The following is a 26562-nucleotide window of genomic DNA, read 5'->3' on the forward strand; positions in this document are numbered from 1 at the left end:
GACACATAGTAATCAAACTGACAAAAATTAAAGACAAAGAAAAATTATTGAAAGCAGCAAGGGAAAAATGACAAATAACATACAATGGAACTCAAAGGTTAACAGCTGATTTCTCAGCAGAAGCTCTACAAGCCAGAGGGAGCGGCACGATATATTTAAAGTGATCAAACGGAAGAACCTGCAACCAAGATTATTCTACCCAACGAGTATCTCATTCAGATTTGACGGAGAAATCAAAAGGTTTATAGACAAGCAAAATCTAAGAGAATTCAGCACCACCAAACCAGCTCTACAACCAGCTCTACAACTAAAGGAACTTCTCTAAGTGGAAACAGAAGAGAAGAAAAGGACCTACAAAAACAAACCCCCCAAAATTAAGAAAATGGTAATAGGAACATACATATCGATAATTACCTTAAACGTGAATGGATTAAATGGTCCAACCAAAAGACACAGGCTCGCTGAAGGGATACAAAAACAAGACCCATTTATATGCCGTCTACAAGAGACCCGCTAGGGACACATACAGACTGAAAGTGAGGGGATGGAAAAAGATATTCCATGCAAATGGAAATCAAAAGAAAGCCAGAGTAGCAATACTCATATCAGATAAAATAGATGTTAAAGAATGTTACAAGACACAAGGAAGGACACTACATAATGATCAAGGGATCAATCCAACAGGAGAATATAACAACTATAAACATATATGCACCCAACATAAGAGCACCTCACCATAAGGCAACTGCTAACAGCTATAAAAGAGGAAATCGACAGTAACACAGTAATAATGGGGGACTTTAACACCTCACTTACACCAATGGACAGATGATCCAGACAGAAAATTAAAAGGAAACACAAGCTTTAAATGACACAATAGACCAGACAGATTTAATTGATATTTATAGGACATTCCATCCAAAAACAGCAGATTACACTTTCTTCTCAAGTGCACATGGAACATTCTCCAGGATAGATCACATCTTGGGTCACAAATCAAGCCTCAGTGAATTTAAGAATTTTGAAATCATATCAAGCATGTTTTCTGACCACAATGCTATGAGATTAGAAATCAATTACAGGGAAAAAACCGTAAAAAACACAAACACATGGAGGCTAAACAATACATTACTAAATAACCAAGAGATCACTGAAGAAATAAAAAAGGAAATAAAAAAAAACCTAGAGACAAATGACAACAAAAACACGATGATCCAAAATCTACAGGATGCAGCAAAAGCAGTTCTAAGAGGGACGTTTAGAGCAATACAAGCCTACCTCAAGAAACAGGAAAAATCTCAAATAAACAATCTAACCTTACACCTAAAGGAACTAGAGAAAGAAGAACAAACAAAACCCAAAGTTAGTAGAAGGAAGAAATCATAAAGATCAGAGCAGAAATAAATGAAATAGAAACAAAGAAAACAATAGCAAAGATCAATAAAACTAAAAGCTGGTTCTTTGAGAAGATAAACAAAATTGATAAACCACTGGCTAGACTCATCAAGAAAAAGAGGGAGAGGAGTCAAATCAATAAAATTAGAAATGAAAAAGGAGACGTTTCAACAGACGCCGCAGAAATACAAAGCATCCTAAGGGACTACTACAAACAACTCTATGCCAATAAAATGGACAACCTGGAAGAAATGGACAAATTCTTTGAAAGGTATAACCTTCCAAGACTGAACCAGGAAGAAAATCTGAACAGACCAATCACAAGTAATGAAATTGAAACTGTGATTAAAAATCTTCCAAGAACCAAAAGCCCAGGACCAGATGGCTTCACAGGTGAATTCTATCAAACATTTAGAGAAGAGCTAACACCCATCCTTCTCAAACTCTTCCAAAAAATTGCAGAGGAAGGAACACTCCCAAACTCATTCTACAAGGCCACCATCACCCTGATACCCAAATCAGACACAGATACTACAAAAAAAGAAAATTACAGACCGATTATCACTGATGAATACAGATCCAAAAATCCTCAACAAAATACTAGCAAACAGAATCCAACAACACATTAAAAGGATCATACACCATGATCAAGTGGGATTTATCCCAGGGATGCAAGGATTCTTCAATATACGCAAATCAATCAATGTGATACACCATATTAACAATTTGAAGAATAAAAACCATATGATCATCTCAATAGATGCAGAAAAAGCTTTTGAGAAAATTCAACACCCATTTATGATAAAAACCCTCCAGAAAGTGGGCATAGAGGGAACCTACCTCAACATAATAAAGGCCATATACAACAAACCCACAGCAAACATCATTCTCAATGGCGAAAAACTGAAAGCATTTGCTCTAAGATCAGGAACAAGACAAGGATATCCACTCTCGCCACTCCTATTCAATATAGCTTTGGAAGTCCTAGCCACGGCAATCAGAGAAGAAAAAAGAAATAAAAGGAATACAAATTGGAAAAGAAGAAGTAAAACTGTCACTGTTTGCAGATGACATGATACTACACATAGAGAATCCTAAAGATGCCACCAGAAAACTAATAGAGCTAATCAGTGAATTTGGTAAAGTTGCAGGATACAAAATTAATGCACAGAAATCTCTTGCATTCCTATACACTAATGATGAAAAATCTGAAAGAGAAATTAAGGAAACACTCCCATTTACCACTGCAACAAAAATAATAAAATACCTAGGAATAAACCTACCTAGGGAGACAAAAGACCTGTACGCAGAAAACTATAAGACACTGATGAAAGTAATTAAAGATGATACAAACGGTTGGATAGATATAGCATGTTCTTGGATTGGAAGAATCAATATTCTTCCTATCCAGGAACATGGAAAATGACTATACTACCCAAAGCAATCTCCAGATTCAATGTAATCCCTATCAAATTACCAATGGTATTTTTTACAGAACTAGAACAAAAAAACCTTAAAATTCGTATGGAGACACAGAAGATCCCGAATAGCAAAAGCAGTCTTGAGGGGAAAAAACGGAGCTGGAGGAATCAGACTCCTTGACTTCAGATTATACTACAAAGCTATAGTAATCAAGACAATATGGTACTGGCACTGGCACAAGAACAGAAATATAGATCAATGGAACAAGATAGAAAGCCACACACCTATGGTCAACTAATCTATGACAAAGGAGGCAAGGATATACAATGGAGAAAAGAGTCTCTTCAATAAGTGGTGCTGTAAAAACTGGACAGCTACATGTAAAAGAATGAAATCAGAACACTCCCTAACTCCATACACAAAAAGAAACTCAAAATGGATTAGAGACCTAAATGTAAGACCAGACACTATAAAACTCTTAGAGGAAAACATAGGAAGAACACTGTTTGACATAAATCAGCGCAAGATCTTTTTTGACCCACCTCCTAGAGAAATGGAAATAAAACCAAAAATAAACAAATGGGACCTAATGAAACTTCAAAGCTTTTGCACAGCAAAGAAAACATAAACAAGACGAAAAGGCAGCCCTCAGAATGGGAGAAAATATTTGCAAATGAATCAATGGACAAAGGATTAGTCTCCAAAATATATAAACAGCTCATGCAGCTCAATATTAAAAAAACAAACAACCCTATAAAAAATGGGTAGAAGACCTAAATAGACATTTCTCCAAAGAAGACATACAGATGGCCAAGAAGCACATGAAAAGCTGCTCAACATCACTAATTATCAGAGAAATGCAAATCAAAACTACAATGAGGTATCACCTCACACAGTTAGAATGGGCATCATCAGAAAATCGACAAACAACAAATGCTGGAGAGGGTGTGGAGAAAAGGGAACCCTCTTGCACTGCTGGTGGGAATGTCAATTGATACAGCCACTATGGAGAAAAGTATGGAGGTTCCTTAAAAAACTAAAAACAGAATTACCATATGAACCAGCAATCCCACTGCTGGGCATATACCCAAAAAAACTGTAATTCAAAAAGACACATGCACCCCAATGTTCACTACAACACTATTTACAATAGCCAGGTCATGGAAGCAACCTAAATGCCCATCAACAGACGAATTGATAAAGAAGATGTGTTACATATATACAATGGAATATTACTCAGCCATAAAAAGGAATGAAATTGGGTCATTTGTAGAGACGTGGATGGACCTAGAGACTGTCATACAGAGTGAAGGCAGTCAGAAATAGAAAAAGAAATATCATATATTAATGCATATATATGGAACCTAGAAAAATGGCACAGATGAACCAGTTTGCAGGGCAGAAATAGAGACACAGATGTAGAGAACAAAAAGTATGGATACCAAGGGGGGGAAAGTCACAGGGGGGTGGTGGTGGTGTGATGAATTGGGACATTGGGCTTGACATATATACACTAATATGTACAAAATGGATAACTAATTAAAAACAAACAAACAAACTTAAAGCTATAACTGCCGTCCAATCACTTTAGAATCCCAGGCAGACAAGAAGTCCAGAAGACAAAGAAATGAATCACCATACTGGCAGAAATAATTAAACCTGACCATCAGGAGGTAGGGCTGCTGGTACACATCTCTTATTACCTGTTGCCCAACTTTGATGGTAAATGGAAAGTGTAGTAGCTACAGTCCGAGATGGGCATGGTGACCAGAGTCTCAGACTCCTCAGGGATGAGGGTCTGGGCCACCTCACCTAGACCAGCCTAAATGCTAGAAAGGGTGAGGGGAATTTGGAATGGGCAGCAGAGGCGGGAGAAGATGGGTATCAGTGGCAGCTTTAAGATTAGATGCATCTCTGGGAACTGAAGCTCAGCCCACTCATCTTATTCTTGTGCATTTCCCCACAATAAGAAGCCAGTTAGAACATAGATCATCCAGGTTTTCAGAGGCCAAACTGAGGGATTTGGAAGTTTATTTTCACAGTTAAAGGAAATTCCCAGCTGTTTTCCCTTGCTCAGTTTCTAAAAGTTGGCAGCTAGGCACATTATCTTTCCCTATCCTCTAACCAGAGAGTAGATGATGTCTCTTTGGAGAAATTCTACAAATACTGAAACTTGGGGTCCTCCAATGAAACAGCCAGGTCCTTGTCCCAAATCCTATAGTGAAGCTCACTAGCTAACAAGCTCTATCCATCACAAAGAACTCCCAGTCTGCATTTTTTAAACTGCCTTGCTCTTTAAAATACAGGCCACAAAGGATGTGCAAACATTTGAGAAAAGCTTCTAACACAACAGATGAGAGTGAATCCATAGAAAAAAAGGAACTAAGAGAAACAGAGACAATATAGAGAGCAACAAAAAACTTCAAAAATTTTAATAAAGATCATTAAAGAGATGAGGAAAGATAATGCATTCATACAAGAACAGGATGCTATAAAAAAGAACATTCAGAGGAAATTAAAAATTCAAAAGAAGTGTTAGAAGATTGATTCAAACAATTCTTCTGGAAAACAGAACAAAAACCCAAAGAAACAGGAATGAGGGAAAGAAACAATCGAACAAGGAGGTCCAACAACCAACTAACAGGAATTCTAGAAAGAACAAGCTAAGAAAATGGATATGAAGAAATGATAAAAGAAAACTTCCTAGAACTGAAGCTCGTGAATTTCCAAAAGAGGCTCATGAAATGCCAGACTAATAAATGAAAAACATGGGAATTCCCTGGCATTCCACCAGTTAGGACTCCACGCTCCCACTGCAGGGGGCAAGGGTTTGATCCCTGGTTGGGGAACTAAGATCCCATAAGCTGCATGGTGCAGCCATAAAACTAATAATAATTTTAAAAATAAATGAAAAACATACACACAAAGACAAAGGCAAATCATCATGAAATTTAAGAATATTGGAGGGCTTCCCTGGTGGCGCAGTGGTTGGGAGTCCGCCTGCTGATGCAGGGGACATGGGTTCGTGCCCCGGTCCAGGAGGATCCCACATGCTGCGGAGCGGCTGGGCCCGTGAGCCATGGCCGCTGGGCCTGCGCGTCCGGAGCCTGTGCTCCGCAACGGGAGAGGCCGCAGCAGTGAGAGGCCCGCGTACCGCAAAAAAAAAAAAAAAATTGGAAAAAAGGAAAAGATCCTAAATACTGTCAGAGAGATAAAAAAGGTCACATCCAAAGGATAAGGAATCTGAATAGTGTTGGACATTTTATTTTTTTTATTCAAACAGAAAGTCACAAAAATTATAATCATCCTCATCAGTTCACTCAGTCCCATGTAATTAATTTTTTTTTCATCTTGATCTTTTGTGAGCACTTTTATGAATTCGTCAGTTTTCCATTAGAGTTCTGAAAATGCTTCTTCATTCAGTTCAGCAGTACGGTCAGTTACCAGAAACCTGTACTCGTCAGAGCCTTTTGTATGAATTCCTTGAAGATGAAACCCTTTTATAGGAACATTTTTGCATAAGCATCAGAGTCCACCCAGAACTGTCTGTAAATGACAAAAGCCTTAAAAATGACCACGGGTAAAGATTTGATGAAAGTTCGTAATAATGCAATTGACAAGGAAATTTAGTTGTTTCTGAGATATACATTTTAAAGTAATAACTAGAATTATGACTTATAACATTATACCAAAACATATAAGATTTTTAGAAATTTCATGTCATGTCTGAAACATTTATATTAACATATTTCCATACAAATAACCCAAAGAAAGTTTAGTATTAGTTGTTTGTTTGTTGTTGTTTTATACTGCAGGTTCTTATTAGTCATCAATTTTATACACATCAGTGTATACATGTCAATCCCAATAGCCCAATTCAGCACACCACCATCCCCACCCTACTGCGGTTTTCCCCCCTTGGTGTCCATACGTTTGTTCTCTACATCTGTGTCTCAACTTCTGCCCTGCAAACTGGTTCATCTGTACCATTTTTCTAGGTTCCACCTACATGTGTTAATATATGATATTTGTTTTTCTCTTTCTGACTTACTTCACTCTGTATGACAGTCTCTAGTGTGGGACTTCTGAATGCAACTCTAGAAGCTAGAATAAATGAAGCTATGACTTAAAACTTCTGAGGGAAAATTACTTCCAGCCTAGAATTTGATATCTAGCTCAAACTATCAATCAGTGTGAGGGTAGAATTTTCAGATGTACATGGTCTCAAAAAATTTACGTCCTTCACAACCTATGTTAGGAAGTACTAAAAGGTATACTTCATCAAAATGAAAGTGTAAACCGTGAAAGAGGAAAAGATCCAGTAAACCAAAAACTTGCAAAGGAGAGGGGAAGAAATTCTCGGGTACTAATGAAAGAAAGTTTTGGGAGAAGAGCTGTGCATCAAGCCTAGAATGGAACCATACCCGAAAGGAACAGGGGACACAGGGCTCCAGGAAGAACGTCCCCAAGAAAAGTAAGAAACAGAGAACACACGTGATGTGTTTGTCTACAGTGGAAGATGTTCTACAGGTCTGTAGAAGAATTTGAGGGTGAATTAGTTACAGGTACATAGAAACTAAGCAAGTGAAAAAAATGAGACAGTGATTAACTCCAAGAAAAACAAAGTTGTACAGGAAAGGAAATTTCATAGTAGTATATCTTAGCAATGAAGAAAGTTATGTGTCACAATAAAGTAAATATCGACTATTACCCTAACCCAAAATTATGTAATAACTATACATGGAGCATAAGCGGTGGAGGAGTGGGGGTGGGGGATGGGGCGAGGAAGAGAGAGAGAAAGAGAGAGAGAGAATGTATGTGTGTTGATTGCGGTGCATAAGAGAGTAAAAAATCCTCATTTTCCATAGAAAGATGACAAAAATAAAGTACAAGTTGAAAAAAATCAAGAATAACAATCAAACCATATTACTTAGAAATATGGAGGTAAACGTAAGAAGAATCAGTGAAGGAGACGAAAGCAGTTGCTCTGGGAAGTAGCACAGACAAGTAGGGAGGTGTACAGCAGGGAGCTGCTGCTTTTTGTTACAAACCTTGGGGTGCCACCTGGTTTTTAAACAATATGTATGCATTACTTTGAGAAAAGTAAAAATTAAAAACAAAATACCTCAATCTAAAGCAAACATGGCAAAATCTGTTAACCTGAGTGGTGAGTATTCTGGGCATTCATGTTATTCTCCAACATTACATTTAAAATAATTCCTACTCTTTTAAAGTTTCCTTTCAGTTCTAGAAATGCCATTAACTTGTCATTCAACATAATATTAGTTGCCCCTATTATGTGGAAGAGGAAGAGCATTAAAAAAGTAAAATAGTATTCCTTATCTTAAAGATAAAAAACCATGGATTCTATAGTTTAAAAAATCTTAAATGCAAATTACTTTTCTCAAAGGAAAGGCTCTTTGATTTTTCTTTTCAAAAAATTTAATATTTTGAAGAATGCCTTGAAAGAAAGTTTTGTTCGATGTATCAAAGAAAAGTTCCAAGACATGATACATATAACAAGCGGGGAAAAAACAAGCTTCAGAATAACCTGTATGAATACATTTATGTAAAATAAAGCCAAACAAAAAAGACCAAACTGCTTCATACATGTGTATATGTACAAATACATACAAAAGTACATGCAACAAGATCTGGAAGAAAACATGCCAAACTGTTAATAAGGCTACCTCTGGGGAGGCAGGTGGGCTTGGGGATGGAAAGAAGGTAATTTCAGAGTTTATTTTCACTCATTTTTGATTAATAATTAACATACATAGTAAGAACTTCAAATGGCAAAAAAGACACACACAGTGAGGACCAGTCCCCACCTCCCCCCGCCTCATGTCAGCCCTTGGTCCCCTTCTCCAAAGGCAGCCTCTTATTACTAGTCACTTACTAGTCATTTGTGTACCTTTTAGCCTTATTTCAAATATACGGAAGAACATAAGTCCACAGGATTTCCCACAGATAGTTTACCTCCAGGCTGCCTTGCTGGATTTTATACACCACTTGGGGATTCTCCTGTAGAATGCTGCCATAGAGCTCACGAAAATGGGCTATGTTGGGCTTCACAATATTCAACACTTTTGCCTTATCCTCTCCAACCACCATCCGAAAGTCACCTGGTTAAAACAAACAGAAAAACGAATTTTCCACTGCGAATTCACATTCTGACCTGTGAACTACAGTCCCCCAGCTGACACTGCACTAGTTCAACCTGGCAGGATCTCTCATTCAGAACACTTGCTTTTTCACCTTAAAACTGGGAACACAGTACCCCAGAAATGCAGGCACATGTTCGGGGGGAAAGAGAGCCTCTCAAATCACAAAGCCCCTTAGCAGTTAAAATATAGTTACCTAAGTACAAAAGGTAGTCACCATTGAGAGGTTAATATGTGTTTGTTTTTCCAATGCAGAAGCTTCTGTATTTATAAACTTTCATCTTGTGAACAAAACTCTGCCTGTGGCCAATCACAGAGATGGGGGTTGTGTGCCTCACCATAGCTGTGTCCTTGGTACTGCTTACTCAGCTTGGCCCTGCTTGCTGTTTGCGTGAGGGCTTTTGAGGTGCTTTATGAATATAAATAACCTTATTATATTTGATAAGGGCAAGGTTTACATTTAAGATAAACTTTAAAGCAGATATAATTTAAAAAATTGCAAGTGGTGAACTTGCTGATCTTCTAGAGAAGCCAAGAGGCAACTGGGACTCCTGGGGACACAGACGCTGATGGTGGCCATTCTGAGGAGCTCATTCTACCATGAGGAAACTGGTGCTGGCAAGCGCCATCTTGGAGTCCTCCCTCTAGCCTATTAGCACCAGGCCTGCTCATTACTGGGTCAGAACCAGCCCCAGGCCCTACAGCCAATCACCCTTGGACAAGCCCCAACCACCAGCAAGCCAGTGGGCACCACACAGGCAGGGCCTGACAGCTAACTGGGCCAGGGACCAGCCCTGCCTATGAGCATGCCCAGAGAAGTCAGCCCCACCACAAGAGAAGGGCCCATGTGGCCCATACAGGGGGCACCCCTATATAGTCCTGGTGACCAGAAGGAAGAGTGCTGCTGGGACCCACAGGACGTCTCCTACATAAGGCCACTCCTCCAAGATTGGGAAACATCCAGCATCACCCTGATGCCAAACCAAACAAGCAGGCAGCATCACCCTGATACCAAAACCAGACAAACATGCCACAAAAAGAAAGAAAAGAAGAGAAAAGAAAAATACAGGCCAACATTAATGATAAACTTAGATGTAGAAATCATCAACAAAATACCACCAAATCAAATTTAACAATGTATTAAAAGGATCACACATCATGATCAAGTGGGATTTATCCTAGGGATGCAACAATGGTTCAATGTCTGCAAATTAATCAATGTGATACACCGGATTAACAAATTGAAAAATAAAAATCATATGATCATCTCAACTGATGCAGAAAAAGGTTTTGACAAAATTCAACATCCATTTATGATCAAAACTCTCAACCAAGTAGGTATAGAGGAAACACAATGAACATAATAAAGGACATATATGATAAACATACAGCCAACATCATATTCAATGGTGAAAAGCTAAAAGCATTTCCTCTAAGATCAGGAATAAGACAAGGATGCCCACAGTCGCCACTTTGATTCAACCTGGCATTGGAAATCCTAGCCACAGCAATCAGACAAGAAAAAGAGGTAAAGGGAATCCAAATTGGAAAGGAAGAAGAAAAACTGTCAGTGTTTGCAGATGACATGATACTACACATAGAAAATCTTAAAGTTGCCACCAAAAAGCTATTAGAACAAATGAATTAAGTTGAAGGATACAAAATTAATATACAGAAATCTGTTGCATTTCTATATACTAACAATGAAATATCAGAAAGATAGATTAAGAAAACAATCCATTTACACTTCCATCAAAAAGAATAAAATACCTAGGAATAAATCTAACCAAGGAGGTAAAGGACTTGTACTCAGAAAACTATAAGATATTGATGAAATAAACTGAAGACTACACAAACAAACAGAAAGATATACCATGCTCATGGATTGGAAGAGTTAATGTTGTTAAAATGACCATACTACCCAAGGCAACCTACAGATTCAGTGCAATTCCTATCAAAGTACCAGTGGCATTTTTCACAGAACTAGAATGAATAATTCTAAAATTTATATGGAAACACAAAAGACCCCAAAAAGCCAAAGCAATCTTGAGAAAGAAGAACAAAGCTGGAGGTATCACATGCCCTGATTTCCAATTACACTACAAAGCTACAGAAATTAAAACAGTATGGCACTGGCACAAAAACAGACACATAGATCAAAGGAACAGAACAGAGAGTGCAGAAATAGGCCCACACTTACACGTTCAATTAATCTATGACAAAGAAGGCAAGAATATACCATGGGGAAAAGACAGTCTCTTCAATAAATGGTACTGGAAAACTGGATAGCTACATGCAAAAGAATGAAACTGGACTTCTTTCTCACACCACATACAAAAATAAACTCAAAATGGATTAAAGACTTAAAAATAAGACCTGAAACCATAAAACTCTGTCCATATGAGCTTTAATATCAGTCTTAGCAATATTTTGGGGGGCTCTGTCTCCTCAGGCAAGGGACATAAAAGCAAAAATAAACAAATGGGACTACATCAAACTAAAAAGCTGTTGCACAGCAAAGGAAACTATCAACAAAATAGCAGTCTACTTAATGGGAAAAGATACTTGCAAATGATATATGCAACTCATACAACTCAACAACAAAAAACCCAAACAACCTGATTAAAAAATGGGCAGCAGATCTGAATAGACATTTTTCCAAAGAAGTTTTATAAAGATGGCCAATAAACACATGAAAAGATGCTCAAATCACTAATCATTAGGCAAATGCAAAATAAAGCCACACTGAGATACCATCTTACACCTGTCAGAATGGCTATCATCAAAAAGACTACAAGTAACAAGTGTTGGCAAGGATGTGGAAAAAAGGGAACCCTCATTCAGGAATGTAAATTAGTACAGCCACTACAGAAAACAGTATGAAGGTTCCTCAAAAAATTAAAAATAGAACTACTGTATGATCCAGGAATCCCACTTCTGGGTATTTTTCCAAAGAAAACAAAACACTAATTTGAAAAGATATATGCACTCCTATGTTCACTGCAGAATTATTTACAACTGCCAAGATATGGAAGCAACCTAAGTGCCCACTGATGGGTGAATGGATAAAGAAGATGGGATATATATATATACACATACACACACACACAATGGAATATTAGCCATAAAAAAAGAATAAAATCTTGCCATTTGCGACAACATGGATTGACCTATAGGGTATTATGCTAAGCAAAATAAGTCAGAGAAAGACAAATACTGTATGATTTCACTTATATGTGGAAACTGAAAAACAAAACAAACAACAAAACTGAAACAGACTCACAGATACAGAGAACAAACGTATGGTTGCCAAAGGGGATGGGGGAGAGAGATGAGTGAAATAGGTGAGAGAGAGTAAGAAGTATAAACTTCCATTTATAAAAGAAATGTCGCAGGGATGTAATATACAGCATAGGGAATATAGTCAGTTACATTGTAATAACTATGTATGGTGACAGATGATAGCTAGACTTATCATGGTGATCACTTTGTAATGTATAAAAATATAAAATCACTGTGTTGTACACTGCAACTAATATCATACTGTAAGTCAATTATACTTCAATTAAAAAAAAAAAGCACCAAAAGGCTGCCTCTATATGATGCCAAAGCATCTGGAAAAAAAGTATGAAATTTAGTTTAAGAAAAAAAAAGACTACGCTCAGTTTAAAGTTAAAAAAAATTGCAAGTGGTGAGAAATGAGGAATCTTACATTGGCCTGTGGGATGAACTGAGCTGCAAAATACTAATTCCAAAGGACAAAGAACAACTTTTGAAACAAACTTAAAGTGCCCTACCCTGCCCATGCCACTGGCGACCATCAGCAAGATATGGGGGCAAAAGAGTGATGAAATGGGAAAACTTGTGTGAACGCCTATTGGGCTAACGTTAACTCAGAAGAGGCTGGGCACACGTGAGGAACCCCTGGGGAAGCTTGGAGAAAGCCATGTGGCTGAAGCCTTTGCTGGGCAGATAGAAAGAAGTCTGGGGGAGGAGTGAGGTGGAAAGAGCAGGCAGATACCTCAGCTGCTGAGGAATCCCCTGGGGGGAGGGTGACAATGTAACTTATCATCCGAACTAGGTCACTTTTGAGGGTGAAGTGGGCAATGCCAAGTCAGCAGGACAAGTATTAACTGGGCAAACCAGGACATGTGGTTACCCTCACCGATTTCTTTTCTTGGGAGCAGGGAAGGGAATCATCAAAATTATGACCAGCCACAGCAGATCTTCTAGAGCAAACTGTTGGTCTGTTTGGAAAAATAAAAAGATATCCAATAGTCAGTATGTACTTCAGTAAGGAATAAAATACGCTGGATTTTTAAGCCTCAAAGGACCAACTCACACTACAATTTGGTAGAAAGCATGTGGGGACTATAAGCTTTGGAAAAAGAGTTACAAACAGCCTCTGGAACCCGACCTTTGTGAGATGAGGTCGGGACTGGTTAGAGCAGTGAGCTCAAGTGAGTCCTGTCCTAACAAGCTGCTCAAGAATCAAGACTGTTTTTTTCACTATTATTTTAAAGGGAAGAGAGTTACATAGTTAAACCCTGGGATGACTGCTAGTGAGGGTGTAGAGAAATTGGTTCTTTCACATAATGCTTTTGAGTTTATAAACTGCTAACATACTTCTGGAAGCGGTGAATGATGAAACCTCATCTCTGGAGAGGAAGCCCCAAGCAACAAACCCAAACAGAGGTTAGGAGGCAAACTTCGCTGAGCATTTGCTTTGTCATATTACCTCATTTGTCCACGCACCTGTCCTCTCCGGTGGATGCTGCCCTATCCCGATCTAGCACGAAGGCAAAAGAGACACAGGGATGATGGAACCTGCCTGAGGTTTCACAAGAATCAACTGAATACATTCCACACACACAACTGTTCACTGAAGCACTATTTATAACACTGAAATCCTGGCAGCAACCAAATGTCCCACGACAGGGGAACGGTGCACCCACACCTACCACGGAGCAGGGTGCAACCACTAAAAATTACAGGCACGACACACTGTGAGATGTAAAATGACCATGTAATAATGTGCAGCTAAGAAACCAGGATACAAAAGTACAAGAAGGAAACAACTGTAAAAAAACAGGAAAAACAAGACAAAAGGACTATTTTAAAATGGTTATGTTTGCTCTAATAAGATACACATTTATTGCGGGCTTTTTAATGGCCTGTGCTTCACAATGGCTGTCTAGTTCAGGGCTGGCAAAGCCTCGCAAAGAAGGTACTGATTGGGACTTCCCGGGTGGCGCAGTGGTTAAGAATCTGCCTATAAGAGCCGGGGATACGTATTCGAGCCCTGGTCTGGGAAGAACCCACATGCCTCGGAGCAGCTAAGCCCGTGCACCACAACTACTGAGCCTGCGCTCTAGAGGCCGTGAGCCACAACTACTGAGCCCACATGCCACAACTACTGAAGCCCACGAGCCTAGAGCCCATGCTCTGCAATGAGAGAAGCCACAGAGATGAGAAGCCTGTGCACCGCAACGAAGAGTAGCCCCCGCTCACCGCAACCAGAGAAGGCCTGTGCACAGCAACTAAGACCCAACACAGCAGAAAATAAATTAAAAAAAAAAAAGAAGGTACTGATTATTCTCAATTTCAATGATGAGGAGATGGGGTTGCAAAGACAGCTTGCCCAAGGCCCAGCCACCTCTTAGTATCAGGGCAGCAATGTCTTAGGTAATAGCTTTACTTCACTTTGTAATTTTCCTCCATTTCCCTCACTTCTGTAATGTTGGCACACTACTTCTAGCATTTTAAAATAAATTCGCAGATGCACAGACATGCTATCTCAGCAAATGTGAATGGAGAGGCAGCTGGGTTAACTTTCAATTTTGTAAATCCTTACGCTTTTATTCAGAGCCTATAAATGTCTTCTATTAATCTCTGAAGGGGTGAAATGTCATCAAACTCTGAATCTAACAGGCTGGCTCAGAAGTGAAAGATCAAATTGCATCACTGTTGAGTTCTAAATATTTGTGCCATTTCTTCTCCCCTGTACATTCCACAAACAAAAACTTCTTATATTTTAGATAGTAACTTTCTGAGAGAAGGACTGTACATTACCAAAATGTAAGGGTATACAAATCCAAATCCTCCCCAAAGAACAACTGCATGCCACGATGAAAGGAGCTGGAAAATACCATGGACTTTCTGAGAACGCGGACTGAAGCTTATTCGTCCCTGAACCGCCAGCTCCTCACGCACTGCCTGGCACAGGAAGGCACATCAATAAATGTCTGCTGAATTGAATTTCTCCAATTGCTGTGCAGCAGAACCGGCTCAGCCATGGGGAACAGCAAGCAAATGGGCTTATTACCTGCTGCTTCAGGACAAAATGATAAAATCGTGAGCACAGCATGAACCAGCATCTGATCATAGGAATCAATTTTTCTTACCTGCAAATATATGTTTACAACAAAATACAGGAATTGAGAAAAACTGACTGCTGACTTTTATTTTATGCCTCTACTGGTGGGTTTATAACTGCTCAAGCCAGAGAACTGCCAGTCTAATTCAATGGGTAACCAAAAGGGTAACCTCTCCTTGACTTGAAATCAAGACAAACTCAGAGGCTTGTAACCCATCTGTAGCTGGCCTGCTCTATGATTCCAGCATGTCTGCAGCAGTCAGGGACGTTATTACAAAGGTAGGGATGTGAGTGGAAAGGCCCCGGCTCTCAAGTCTGGCAATGTCCCAGGGTGGCTGCAGTTGAGCTGCTTAACCTTTCTGAATCAGTTTCCTTCTCTGCGAAATGTCTGTAATAGTCATACTGACCTCACAAAAGTGCTTTTAGGTTCACATGATTAAGGTATTAGCAAGTGCTTCGTAAATAGTGAAGTAGATATCGTTGTGACGATGTGTATATGGGAAGGGCAAGGACAGAGGGTGCAGGAAGCCCGGAGTTTTTAAGATACTGACTGGGTAACTCTCCCCTCTTAGACTAACTGCACTACCACTGTCATCTCAGCTCAATAAATATCTGGGTGGTTTCTAAGTGCCAGGAGCCGTGCTGGACTCTGGGGATACAAAGATACAGGCTCTGCCCAGGAGGTAAGTGACATGAAAACAGAGCATTTCAGGGCAGGTTACAACGTGGGACTCCCGTGTGAAAGTGTTCAGGAATAGGAGCCCAAACTGGAAGTCGACACAGCAGCATAATACTCATTTTAAACAGTTGTGGGTTTTTTTGAGATGTAATTCACACACCATACAATTCATCTATGTCAACTACATAATTCCATGCTTATTTACAGGGCTATGCAAGCATCTAATTTTAGACCATTTCAGCCTCCCTAAAAGAAGCCCTGTACCATTAACAGTCACTCTCCCTCCACCCATCCACCCCAGCCCCAGGCGAAGACTAATCTGCTTTCCGTCTCTATAGATCTGCCTGTCCTGGACATTTTGTACAAGTGGAATTGCACAACATATGGTCTCTTACGATTAGCATAATGTTTTCAGAGTTTATCATGTTGTAGCACTTATCAGTACTTATTCCTGTTTACGACTAAGTAATATTCCACTGGATGGATGTACCACATTTTATTTATCCATCTCTCAGTTGATGGGTATTTGGGTTGTTCTTACTTTTGGGCCATTTTTTATGAATAATGCTGCTATGAACATTTGTGTATGACTTTTCGTCTGGATATATGTTTTCATTTCTCTTGGGTAGATACCCAGGAGTATAACTGTTGGGTCACATAGTTACTCTAAGTTTAATATTTTGAGGGACTGCCAGACTATTTTTCCAAAGCGGCTGTACCATTTTACGTGCTACCAGCAATGTACAAGGGTTTCAGTTTCTCCACATCCTCGTCAACACCTGTTCTCACCTGTCACTTTGGTTATAGCCATTGTAGTCGGTGTGAAACAGGGTCTCTGTGGTTTTGTTTGACATTTCCCTAATTACGAATGATGCTGAGCATCTTTTCATGTGCTTATTTGCTATTTGTATACTTTTTTTGAAAAAATGTCCTTTGCCCGTTTCTATATTAGGTTATTTGTCTTTTTACTGCATTCTAAGAATTCTTCATACATTCTGGATACTAGTCCCTTATCAGATACATGATTTGTAAGTATTTTCTCCCATTTTGTTGGCTGCCTTTTCACTTTCTTGACAGTTTTGTTTGCAGCACAGAAGTTTAATTTTTATATAGTCCCATTTATCTATTTCTTTTGTTGCTTGTGCTTTTGGTGTATACCTAAGAAACCACTGCATAACCCAAAGTGACTCTTCTAAAAGTCTTACAGTTTTAGCTCTTAACATCCATGACTCATTTTGAGTTAATTTTGTGTAGGGTATATGTTAGGGGGTCCAACTTCATTCTTTTGCATGTGGACAAAATAATTCTTATTTGAAAAAAGATGACTAAGGCAGTATTTCTAGGAGGCAGCCTAACACATCATTTGAAATACATCCCCAAAATACCTCCATGGCACGTGGAAGAGAATGAGATAAGAATAAACAGCTGATGTACTTGGTGATATAAATTTGAATCATATATCAATTTTTTGGGACTTCCCTGGTGGCACAATGGTTAAGAATCCACCTGCCAATGCAGGGGACACGGGTTCGAGCCCTGGTCTGGGAAGATCCCATGTGCCACGGAGCAACTAAGCCCATGCGTCACAACTATTGAGCCTGCCTTCTATAGCCTGCGAGCCACAACTGCTGAAGCCTGTGTGCCACAGCTAGCGAAGCCCGCGCACCTAGAGCCTGTGCTCCGCAACGAGAAGCCACCGCAGTGAGGAGCCCGCGCACCGCAATGAAGAGTAGCCCCCGCTCGCCGCAACTAGAGAAAGCCTGCGCACAGCAACGAAAACCCAATGCCGAAGACCCAACGCAGCCAAAAATAAATAAATAAATAAATAAAATTTTCTCTTCCTGTAGAGAACACATAACGGAGAGGTGTAGGGAGGGACGGGGAGGAATCAGATTTACGATACTGGTTCAGGAAGGAACCAATGTCACAACCATCCACCCATTCATTCATCAAGTATTTACTGAGCGCCCAGTACATGTCAGGTACCACTGTAAGCACTGGAGGACAGTGAGCAAAGCAAGGCAAAAACGTCTGCCCTCAGCATCCTAAGTGGTAGAACAAAGACCAGAGACAAGAATCCCAACAAATAAACAGTACTTCAGATGATGGAAAGTGCACCGAAGAAAACACAAGCTGCAAAAGCTGACCGGAAGTGGGGAGCGAGACACAAGGGGCCCTGGGGGAAGAGTGTCCCAGGTGTAAACCAGGAATGACACATGCCTCACAGACACTTTGTAGAACAGTGACGGGCTAAGAGCAAGGGTTCTAGAACCAGAGTGCCTGTGTTCTAATCCAAGCTCAGGACTAGAAGCTACATGACCCAGGACAAGCTACTTACTTCTCTGGGTTTCGGTATCCTCAAATGTAAAGTGGAAGCAGCAGTAGTTGTTAGTTTACAAGTTTCCAGGATTAAATGAGTTAATACATGTAAAGCACTTAGAACAATACCTGATACACAGTAAGTAATCCAGAAACGTTAGATATGACTGGTGATTAACATCCCTTCAGGAGTGTTGCATGCTCAGAAATTAGCAAGCGACTGAGTAAAAAGAGTTCCAAGTGAGGTTTCAGCAAAAGCTCAAGCTTGCCAAGCCTGGAGAAATATGCTTCCAAATTACTGAGAGTCAATCCCCAACATGCAAGTCATTCAATGACACTGCTTGCAAGGTCACAGATGGTGTGACTGTCATGGAATAAATCTTAACACTCTCACCCCAGAGAAAATGTTTCTTTACTGGCTTTGACCAGGATCCAGAAATGGGGATGTTTACTCACACTTTTAGAGTTCGGGCACCCATTTCTAATTTTTTTCTCCAAGAATCACTCAACTGGCACTTCCTCACTGCTTTGTCTTATTCCTAGAAGTAGCTGAGACTGCGTTCAGACAATCTGGCATCGAAACAAACCCATTCTCTCTCTTACTGACAGTGCTTGAAGGTGTTTTTTGTTTCTTAAGGATTGTAAAGGGCCAAGTGAATCCACCTGATTTAAGTACTCTGCTAACTTCAACAGGCGTTATTTGTCAACATGTAACAAGTTTTATGATTATTATAACTGACAACATAATTCCAATTTGGAGAATGTGTCCAAGGAAGTTAGACAACTTCCAACTCTGCCCCCTTCTGTACCAAAGTAATTTGGCCAAAGTGATTCGCAGCAGTGTCATTAATAAAACAATGATGGACGGAGGCAGCCTGAGCACCCACCAATCACTGAATGATCGAGCGAATAAAGGTGTCTCAGCCTGAGGAAAACCTCTATAGCCAGCAATAGTACACAATAATAGTAATAAATAATAATAGCAGTCATTTTCTGAGCCCCAACCATCAATGAGGTATGAAGCTGGGGGCTTTTATAAATATTATCTCATTGAAAACCTTTTTATGAGATTGTTATTTCTGTTTTACAAAGAAGAAAACAGGCTCAGAAAGGTTCCAGCACCTCCACAAGGCTGGTGTTCAAACTCAGGTCTGACTGTAGTCTTGCCCTTTCTAAGTGTCTGTGTTAATACAAGCAAACATGTATCCAGAATAACAAGGGCTAACATTTACTGAGCATTTACTATGTGCCAGGCACTGGGCTAAGCACTTTACATGTATGATTTAATTTAATCCCTATAAAAACCTTTTTTAGAGAGAAAGAAACTGAGTTACAAGGAGGCAGAAAGTTAATTAAGGTTATAGCTAAGACGTGAACCCAGGAGTCTGACTGGGTTTTTAACACTTTACAAATGCTCCCTTCCATGAAGTAATATTATGACTTAGAAAAAAAAAGCAAAGTAGTAAATATCAATAGAATACTTAATTGAAGCAGTTAAGGGTTTGACCTTGATTATTTTCACGTGAAACTGTTCACATCTCTGAGGCACTGCCCTAGTTTGAGCCCTCGTCACCATCCAGACTTGCTGGGCTCTGTCCATCCACCCAACACACATGCACAGATACCTGCCATGAGCCACGGCAGAGTTCCGGAGGTCAAGGATACAGGGCAACCGACACAGACTCGGTCCTAACTGTCCTCCCCACAGACTCCTCTCTGCCTGGCCAGCTCTCACCCGGGCTCTGCTCACGGGTCCTCAGAGGCTGGTGCTCAGTTCCAACGTCACCTTGGGAGAGGCCTTCCCTGGTTACACTAAAGTAACGTTCTCCTTCCTCCCCTATTCTGTGCTGCCACGTGTTTGCTGTCTGATTTTTTACCTACAGAGAAAGCCCCATGAGGGCAGGGACTGTGCCTGCCTTGTTTATTTCCTTCATCCCCAGAGCTTACAAGGGCGCCAGGCAGAGAAGACTCCCCTAATTATAGGCTGAACGAAAAAATTTTCCTGGTTTTCGTCTCTCTCCCTCCTGCACAGTGCTGGCAAAATTATCTTTCCAAAACAACAAATCCTGGACCAACTTGCAATGCCTGAAAACTTCTGTGGCTCTTAGTTGTGTATTGCTTGTGAAATTCCCACCTCTTCAGTTTGTATTCAGTGCCCTGCCCAACACCGGCCTAACCTCTTCTCCAAAATACCAGAGAGGCAGTGAATTTAAATGGTTAAGAGTGTGGGCTAAGATTCCAGCTCCACCACCTACTAATCTACCAAACAACTGACCTGAGACAGATTTGGGCCTTGGTTTTCTCACCTGTTAAATGGCGACAATAATAGAGCACCCAATCAAAGGGCTGTGGTGAGGATTAAGCTAGTTATTAGATCAAAAGTATTCAGAGTCATTCCTGGTACACAATAAAAAATGCTACTTTCTCCTGCCATAAGCCATGGACCTGAGTCACGTCAATCTGCTCCTTCTTCCCTAAACAAGCCATGCTTTTCACACTCCCCTGCCTTTTCCACATGGGCTGTTTTTTAAATCTACCACTGACTCACCATGACTGTATACGTTTATTAATGTGCAGTTCTTTACAGCAGAAACTGTAGCTTTAGTTCTTCATATGTTATGGTACGCTGATTCACTTGATAAATATTAAACCAGGATCATTACCTAAAATTAGTCATTTTAATAGTTTGTACTTCCATAAGAATGTTCAAGGTGGCCCTAAAGTTCATTTGGTTTTCTTTTTGTTTACTTAAATGCTGACTTCTAAGAATAACTGAAGGATTAGAAAGCTTTCTCCTCCCCAATTTTGCAGGCTCTCATCATCCACCTACTCCTTTCTCACCATCGTTTATAACAATAATGCCATAAATACTGACCCCAGGGCAGTTAAAGTGATCCTTAAATACTGCATAAAATATAGGGGTTATTATTACTACTAGCAATACTGACAGATCTTGCCTCTGCCAGTAATTACTGGCAGGAACGTGTCCAATAACACGGAGCCACTGTTTTCTCTGTGTCCCTCCCGACCCTGCCTGGGAGAAATGTTGAATTTCACAGGTTAGGGACAACATATTCTCTCTCTCAACTGGAACCAGGTGGAAAATAAATGTCTAAGTTGGAAATAAAAATACATTGGTGTGTAACTTGAAGTCTGGAATATTCTGAGGGCTTGGGAGGTTTAGGTAGTTTGCCCAAGGGATAGAATCTGATCAATTCAAGGATACTGGGTTCTCAGAAGCCTAAGAAAGGCAGGTAGAAAAGCTTGCCTTTCAACACATCGCCTGGGGCAAGTCTCATACCTATGAAGGACACATGCCTGCAGGGCCTAGATCCTTCCCCATGTGCACTCTCCTAGTATAGTTCCATCATATTATGGGCTAGGTAACCATTAATTATACTGTGTCCTAGCTGAGGAACAACCATCATATACAGTGCTGTTTCAATGGGAAAATATATCCCCAGTCTAAACAACTGGCTTACAGAAGACTTTTTGGAAAATGTCTCATTCATAAGGTAGGGACTACACAGTGTTGGAAGTAGTCCCCCTGGAGAGGATTGGCAAGTATTGTGTCCTAAGTTTTGCGGGAAAACAGAAGCCAACCTCTTTGAAATGAGTAATGTAGGCTACTTGGCCAAACTCTCAGATCCAAATCTGGGTTAAGCAATCACAAATAACAGGAAGCGGCAAGGTGAGGAATGGAAGTGACCGGAGGCTGAGGGGCTGGAGTCAGACACAGCGAGGTGCAAGACCCGGCTGTGGGGAGCAGCCCGCTTCCTCTGCCAGCTCGTCCCCCAACAGCCCAGGGCCGGCTACTTGTCACTATTTCCACCTACGCTCCGTATCACCACCTCAGACTGCCTTCCCGGGCTACCCACTGTGAGACAGCCTTACCCTCAGCCTGATACATTTTTTTCTCTTCATGGCACTTAGCGTGATCTCAAACTGCCTTATTGCTTCTTTACTGCCTGCCTCTCCCTAAAAGACCAGAAACTCCACGAGGAGCTTCACTCGCGTCACGCTTGCTAGTGTGCACCCAGGCCTAGCACAGTGTGTGCCACAGGGAAGACACACAACACAACACACATTTGTTGAACAAACAGGGCTGTAGTACGAGGACTCAGTAATGGAATAAAGGAATAAATGATCCATCCACCTACCTACACATCTATCTACCTACTTAATGACCTCCTTATCTGTGTCTGGAACAGCGTCTCTATACAGCAGCCCTTAATCAATATTACAGAAGAAGCGAAACAGAGGATGATACTGCTATGAATCAGCAAGTGTTTACTGAACAACAGGAGAAACCAGGAGCATAAGACACAGCCCTTCCAGGAGGCAGAGCAAAACTCAGCTCAAGACTGAGAACAGCCTGAGTGCCGACTTAAAGTCTGCAAATAGGTGAGAGCAGTGATAAGATTCGATAAATGTCTTTAGTCAGTGTTCTGAATTTACAGAGAACTGGAATCCACCTAACACTATGCTGATCCTGACAACGTGGGCAGAGCAGAGAACGGCTCTGCATTTTCTCCCACAAAGTCGACAAAAGGCTTCTGGTCCCTGCTGTCTCACAGGGGAGCGTGGGGAGGGAGGTACCCAGAGGCCCTCCCCACATGTTCACCCTGGAGGCAGCCACGCCACGCTTGCTCCCCTGCCTTTGCCATGAGAAGCTGGAAGCAACCAAGACCAAGGTTATGCCATCTCCTTTCTCGGCCGTGTTGCAATGACAGCTGTGGTCACAGCACACACATTTTGGAAAAAAGACTGAAGAACAAGTCCTTTCAGGTCTCTTTCAGCATTGCGTTTCCATGAAATCTTATCTGTACAGGGATTCAGAAAATGAGTCAACTGCCTTTGCAATTTTTTTTTTTTTTTGTGGTACGTGGGCCTCTCACTGTGTGGCCTCTCCCGTTGCGGAGCACAGGCTCCGGACGCTCAGGCTCAGCGGCCATGGCTCACGGGCCCAGCCGCTCCGCGGCATGTGGGATCTTCCCGGACTGGGGCACGAACCCGTGTCCCCTGCATCGGCAGGCGGACTCTCAACCACTGCACCACCAGGGAAGCCCGCTTTGCAATTTTTTGAGTACAGAGTTCTTTGACTCATACTTAAAAGTTGGGAAAGACGATATTTATTTAAGATAGTGGTTTTCAAACTATTTTTTAGGTAGCAGGCTACTTTTCTGTAAACGGAGTTTTACATGGACCCTTAACACATTAAAAAGATCAGTGGGGTGCGGTGAGGGGTCGGGATCCGCCCTCTCAGCCTCCCCTGTGCCCTGATATCTCTGAGGAGCACAACTGGTTTAAGGGGAAAGGAAGTTAATATTTAGATAAATAAAGAGATGACTGGGGAAGGAGGGCAAGCTTTCTTTAACGTGAGGAAAGACGGAGTGGGCAAGTCTCCACTTTGTGCCCATCATAGTAAGGACTGGCTCAAGCAAGGACCATCAGTGGAAACTCACACTAGGAGGGCAAGTTTAGTAAGAAGCAGCGTATTTGCCTCACCTTCAAATGTCTCCCCAGAGTTCGCTTAGAAAGGAGAAAACGCTGCTTGTCAGGGCACCAACATCACTGGTCTGTAGACTTCAAATATGTGAATGTCATGCAAGACAAAGGAAGGCTGAGGAAACATTACAAATTAAAAGATAAAAGAGACATGGTGGGCTTCCCTGGTGGCGCAGTGGTTGAGAGTCCGCCTGCCGATGCAGGGGAAACGGGTTCGTGCCCCGGTCCAGGAGGACCCCACATCCCGCAGAGTGGCTGGGCCCGTGAGCCATGGCCGCTAAGCCTGCGCATCCGGAGCCTGTGCTCCGCAACGGGAGAGGCCACAACAGTGAGAGGCCCGCGTACCACCAAAAAAAAAAAAAGAGACATGGCATCGAAGTACAATATATGATCCTTGACTGGATCATGTACTTGAAGGAAAAAAACAGTATAAAGGACATTATTGGGACAACTGACAACATCTGGAATACAGATCAGCAATTTGACAGAAGTCCTGTATTGATGTTAAATTTCCTGAATTTGGTGACTGTACTGTGGTTATGTAAGAGAATGTCCTTGTTCTTAGGAAACACGTACTGAAGGATCTGGCCTAGAGGGGACGCGATATCTGTGACCTACTCTCTAGTAGTTCAGAAAAAATATATATAATATGGCGCATTTACACATACAGAGGGAGCAGTGGTTCTCAAAGTGGGATCCCTGGAGGAGCATCAGGCATCACCTGGAACTTGCTCGATATACAGATTCTCGGGCCCCAGCCCAGACCTCACAAGTCAGCTGTCTTGTCTGTTCTAACAAGCCCTCCAGAGGATTCAGCTGCTCACTAGCTTTGGAAAACCACGGATACAAAATGATAAAACAAGTGTGGCGAAACGTTTCTGGGGAAAGGGCACATGGCAGTTTTCTGGATCATTACTGAAACTTCTCTGTACCTTTGGAATTGTTTCAAAATAAAATTGAACAATAACAACAACAAAAAGGTGACCCTATGTAGAGAAGTGGAAAGGAAGAGACCCTGGGGGCAAGGAGGCAAATCAAAGAACTCCTGCCTCCACCTTCAAAGAGGTGGTGGGATTCGAGCCTCGGCTGCTGCAGCTCCAGTGCAGGGCGAGGGGCGGGGTGTCTGGCCTGCACGGTCTTCCAACAGTGAATCTCCTTCCTGTAGAAAGTACAGGCATGAAACCTACTGACCTGAATATGAGAGTCTGGCAATCTCTATAAACAGGTCTTCCTCAGAAAAGCTTTCGGGGAGCATGAGGAAAGCAGCAGTCACGGCACTCTTCAGATTTTTATCCAGGGCCGACCTGAGAGCAACATTCTCATTCATTGCTACGATTTTCACCTGGAAAAAGCAGAACATTCAGAAGAAAAATTCCAGAAGTGGAGTACTGCCCAACCTATGTGTTTATACATACGCTGGAACTGTCCTAAACACTTAGCCCTGAAGATCTTTGAGTATTAGGCCAGTTGACATGAAATATTTATTATTCTAATAAGCAATTCCGGAGTCTCCTGTTTTAAGCTCAAATCAGAGAACTCGTGACATAGGAAAGAAAAACAAATATTGTTCTTAAATGAGGAAATTCAACATGAGTTTTGAAAAAGAAGTCAGCACAAAATGGAATAAATGACCTTTGAGAAATTTAGTATTTTTTTATTTTTTAATCACTGTTCTTCACTTAATTTTATGGTGGAAAAAGGCATTTTACTTCTTTGTTTAGAACTCACCTCTGTTCTTAACCATACATAAGCTAAGCAGGTCATGCTCTATTTTGAACTGATTTTGAATGTGACTAAGGAAAAGGGAAAGAAATTAGCTACAGTAGAATCTGCTGTCTTTGACTTCTCCCAATCCATCAAGATACAAATTGCTCCAGTGTGTTCAGATTGGTTTTAAAGACTGCACTGCAGTTCAGAGAATGTGTTCAAGTCCTAGCTCCATCTCTTACTAGCTCTTTGACTATGGGCATCATTCCTTATCAGTAAAACAGGGTTAATAACCGAACCAAGCTTATAAGGTTGCTGGGAAGATTAAATGAGATGTTTCATCTGAAGCCGCAGCTGAAGTGAGATTCCTTGTGTGTTTCTTGTTGCACACGCAAGCGTTTCTCTGAGCCAGGGGTTCTCACCTTTAGTAAGAGTCAGAATCTCCTGCAGGGCTTGTTAAAATACATATTATGGGACTTTCCTGGGGGCGCAGTAGTTAAGAATCTGCCTACCAATGCAAGGGACATGGGTTTGATCCCTGGTCCGGGAAGATCCCACATGCCACGGAGCAACTAAGCCTGTGTGCCACAAATACTGAGCCTGCGCTCCAGAGCCTGCATGCCGCAACTATTCAAGCCTGCGCGCCTAGGGCCCGTGCTCCACAACGAGAAGCCACCGCAATGAGAGGCCTGTGCACCACAACTAGAGAAAGCCCATGCGCAGCAACAAAGACCCAACGCAGCCAAAAAAACCCCCCAAAACCCCACATATTATTACGCCCATCCTCCAGTGTTTCTGACTGAGTAGGCCTGGATGGGGCCTGACAATGTACATTTCTAACAGGTTCCCAGGTAATGTTGATGCTGCTGGCCCAGGGTCCACATTTTGAGAACCACTGCTCTAAGGTGTATAATTACTTTGAACTAAAATTGCCAAATCGCTCTTTGTAGCAATTGTGCCAATTTGCACTCCTGACATAATCTTAAACTATC

General features: G+C 41.2%; 1 protein-coding gene across 17 annotated transcripts in view; it reads right to left on the bottom strand.

The window, feature by feature from the left end:
• The window catches only part of VGLL4 (vestigial like family member 4), a 277108-nt gene that overhangs the window by 234877 nt on the left and 15669 nt on the right, over positions 1–26562 (bottom strand). For 14 of the 17 annotated variants that reach the window (XR_003796665.1, XR_003796669.1, XR_003796670.1 and 11 more), the window contains 2 exons: positions 25055–25205; positions 8797–8942 (listed from right to left, as the gene is read on the bottom strand). Coding sequence is in view for 11 of the 17 variants with exons in the window: in XM_029242473.1 (XP_029098306.1) it covers positions 8797–8942; positions 25055–25205 (297 nt within the window). In the remaining 6 variants the exon portion in view is untranslated. Of the gene's footprint in view, positions 1–8796; positions 8943–9177; positions 9188–13146; positions 13229–15053; positions 15132–25054; positions 25206–26562 lie in introns of those variants that run through there. The other 3 variants (XM_029242475.1, XM_029242477.1, XM_029242476.1) reach the window with 3 other exon arrangements.

Source organism: Monodon monoceros, unplaced genomic scaffold, assembly GCF_005190385.1.
Source record: "Monodon monoceros isolate NGI ecotype Baffin Bay Population unplaced genomic scaffold, NGI_Narwhal_1 Super_Scaffold_3, whole genome shotgun sequence".
In the NCBI taxonomy this organism is placed as follows: Eukaryota; Metazoa; Chordata; class Mammalia; order Artiodactyla; family Monodontidae; genus Monodon; species Monodon monoceros.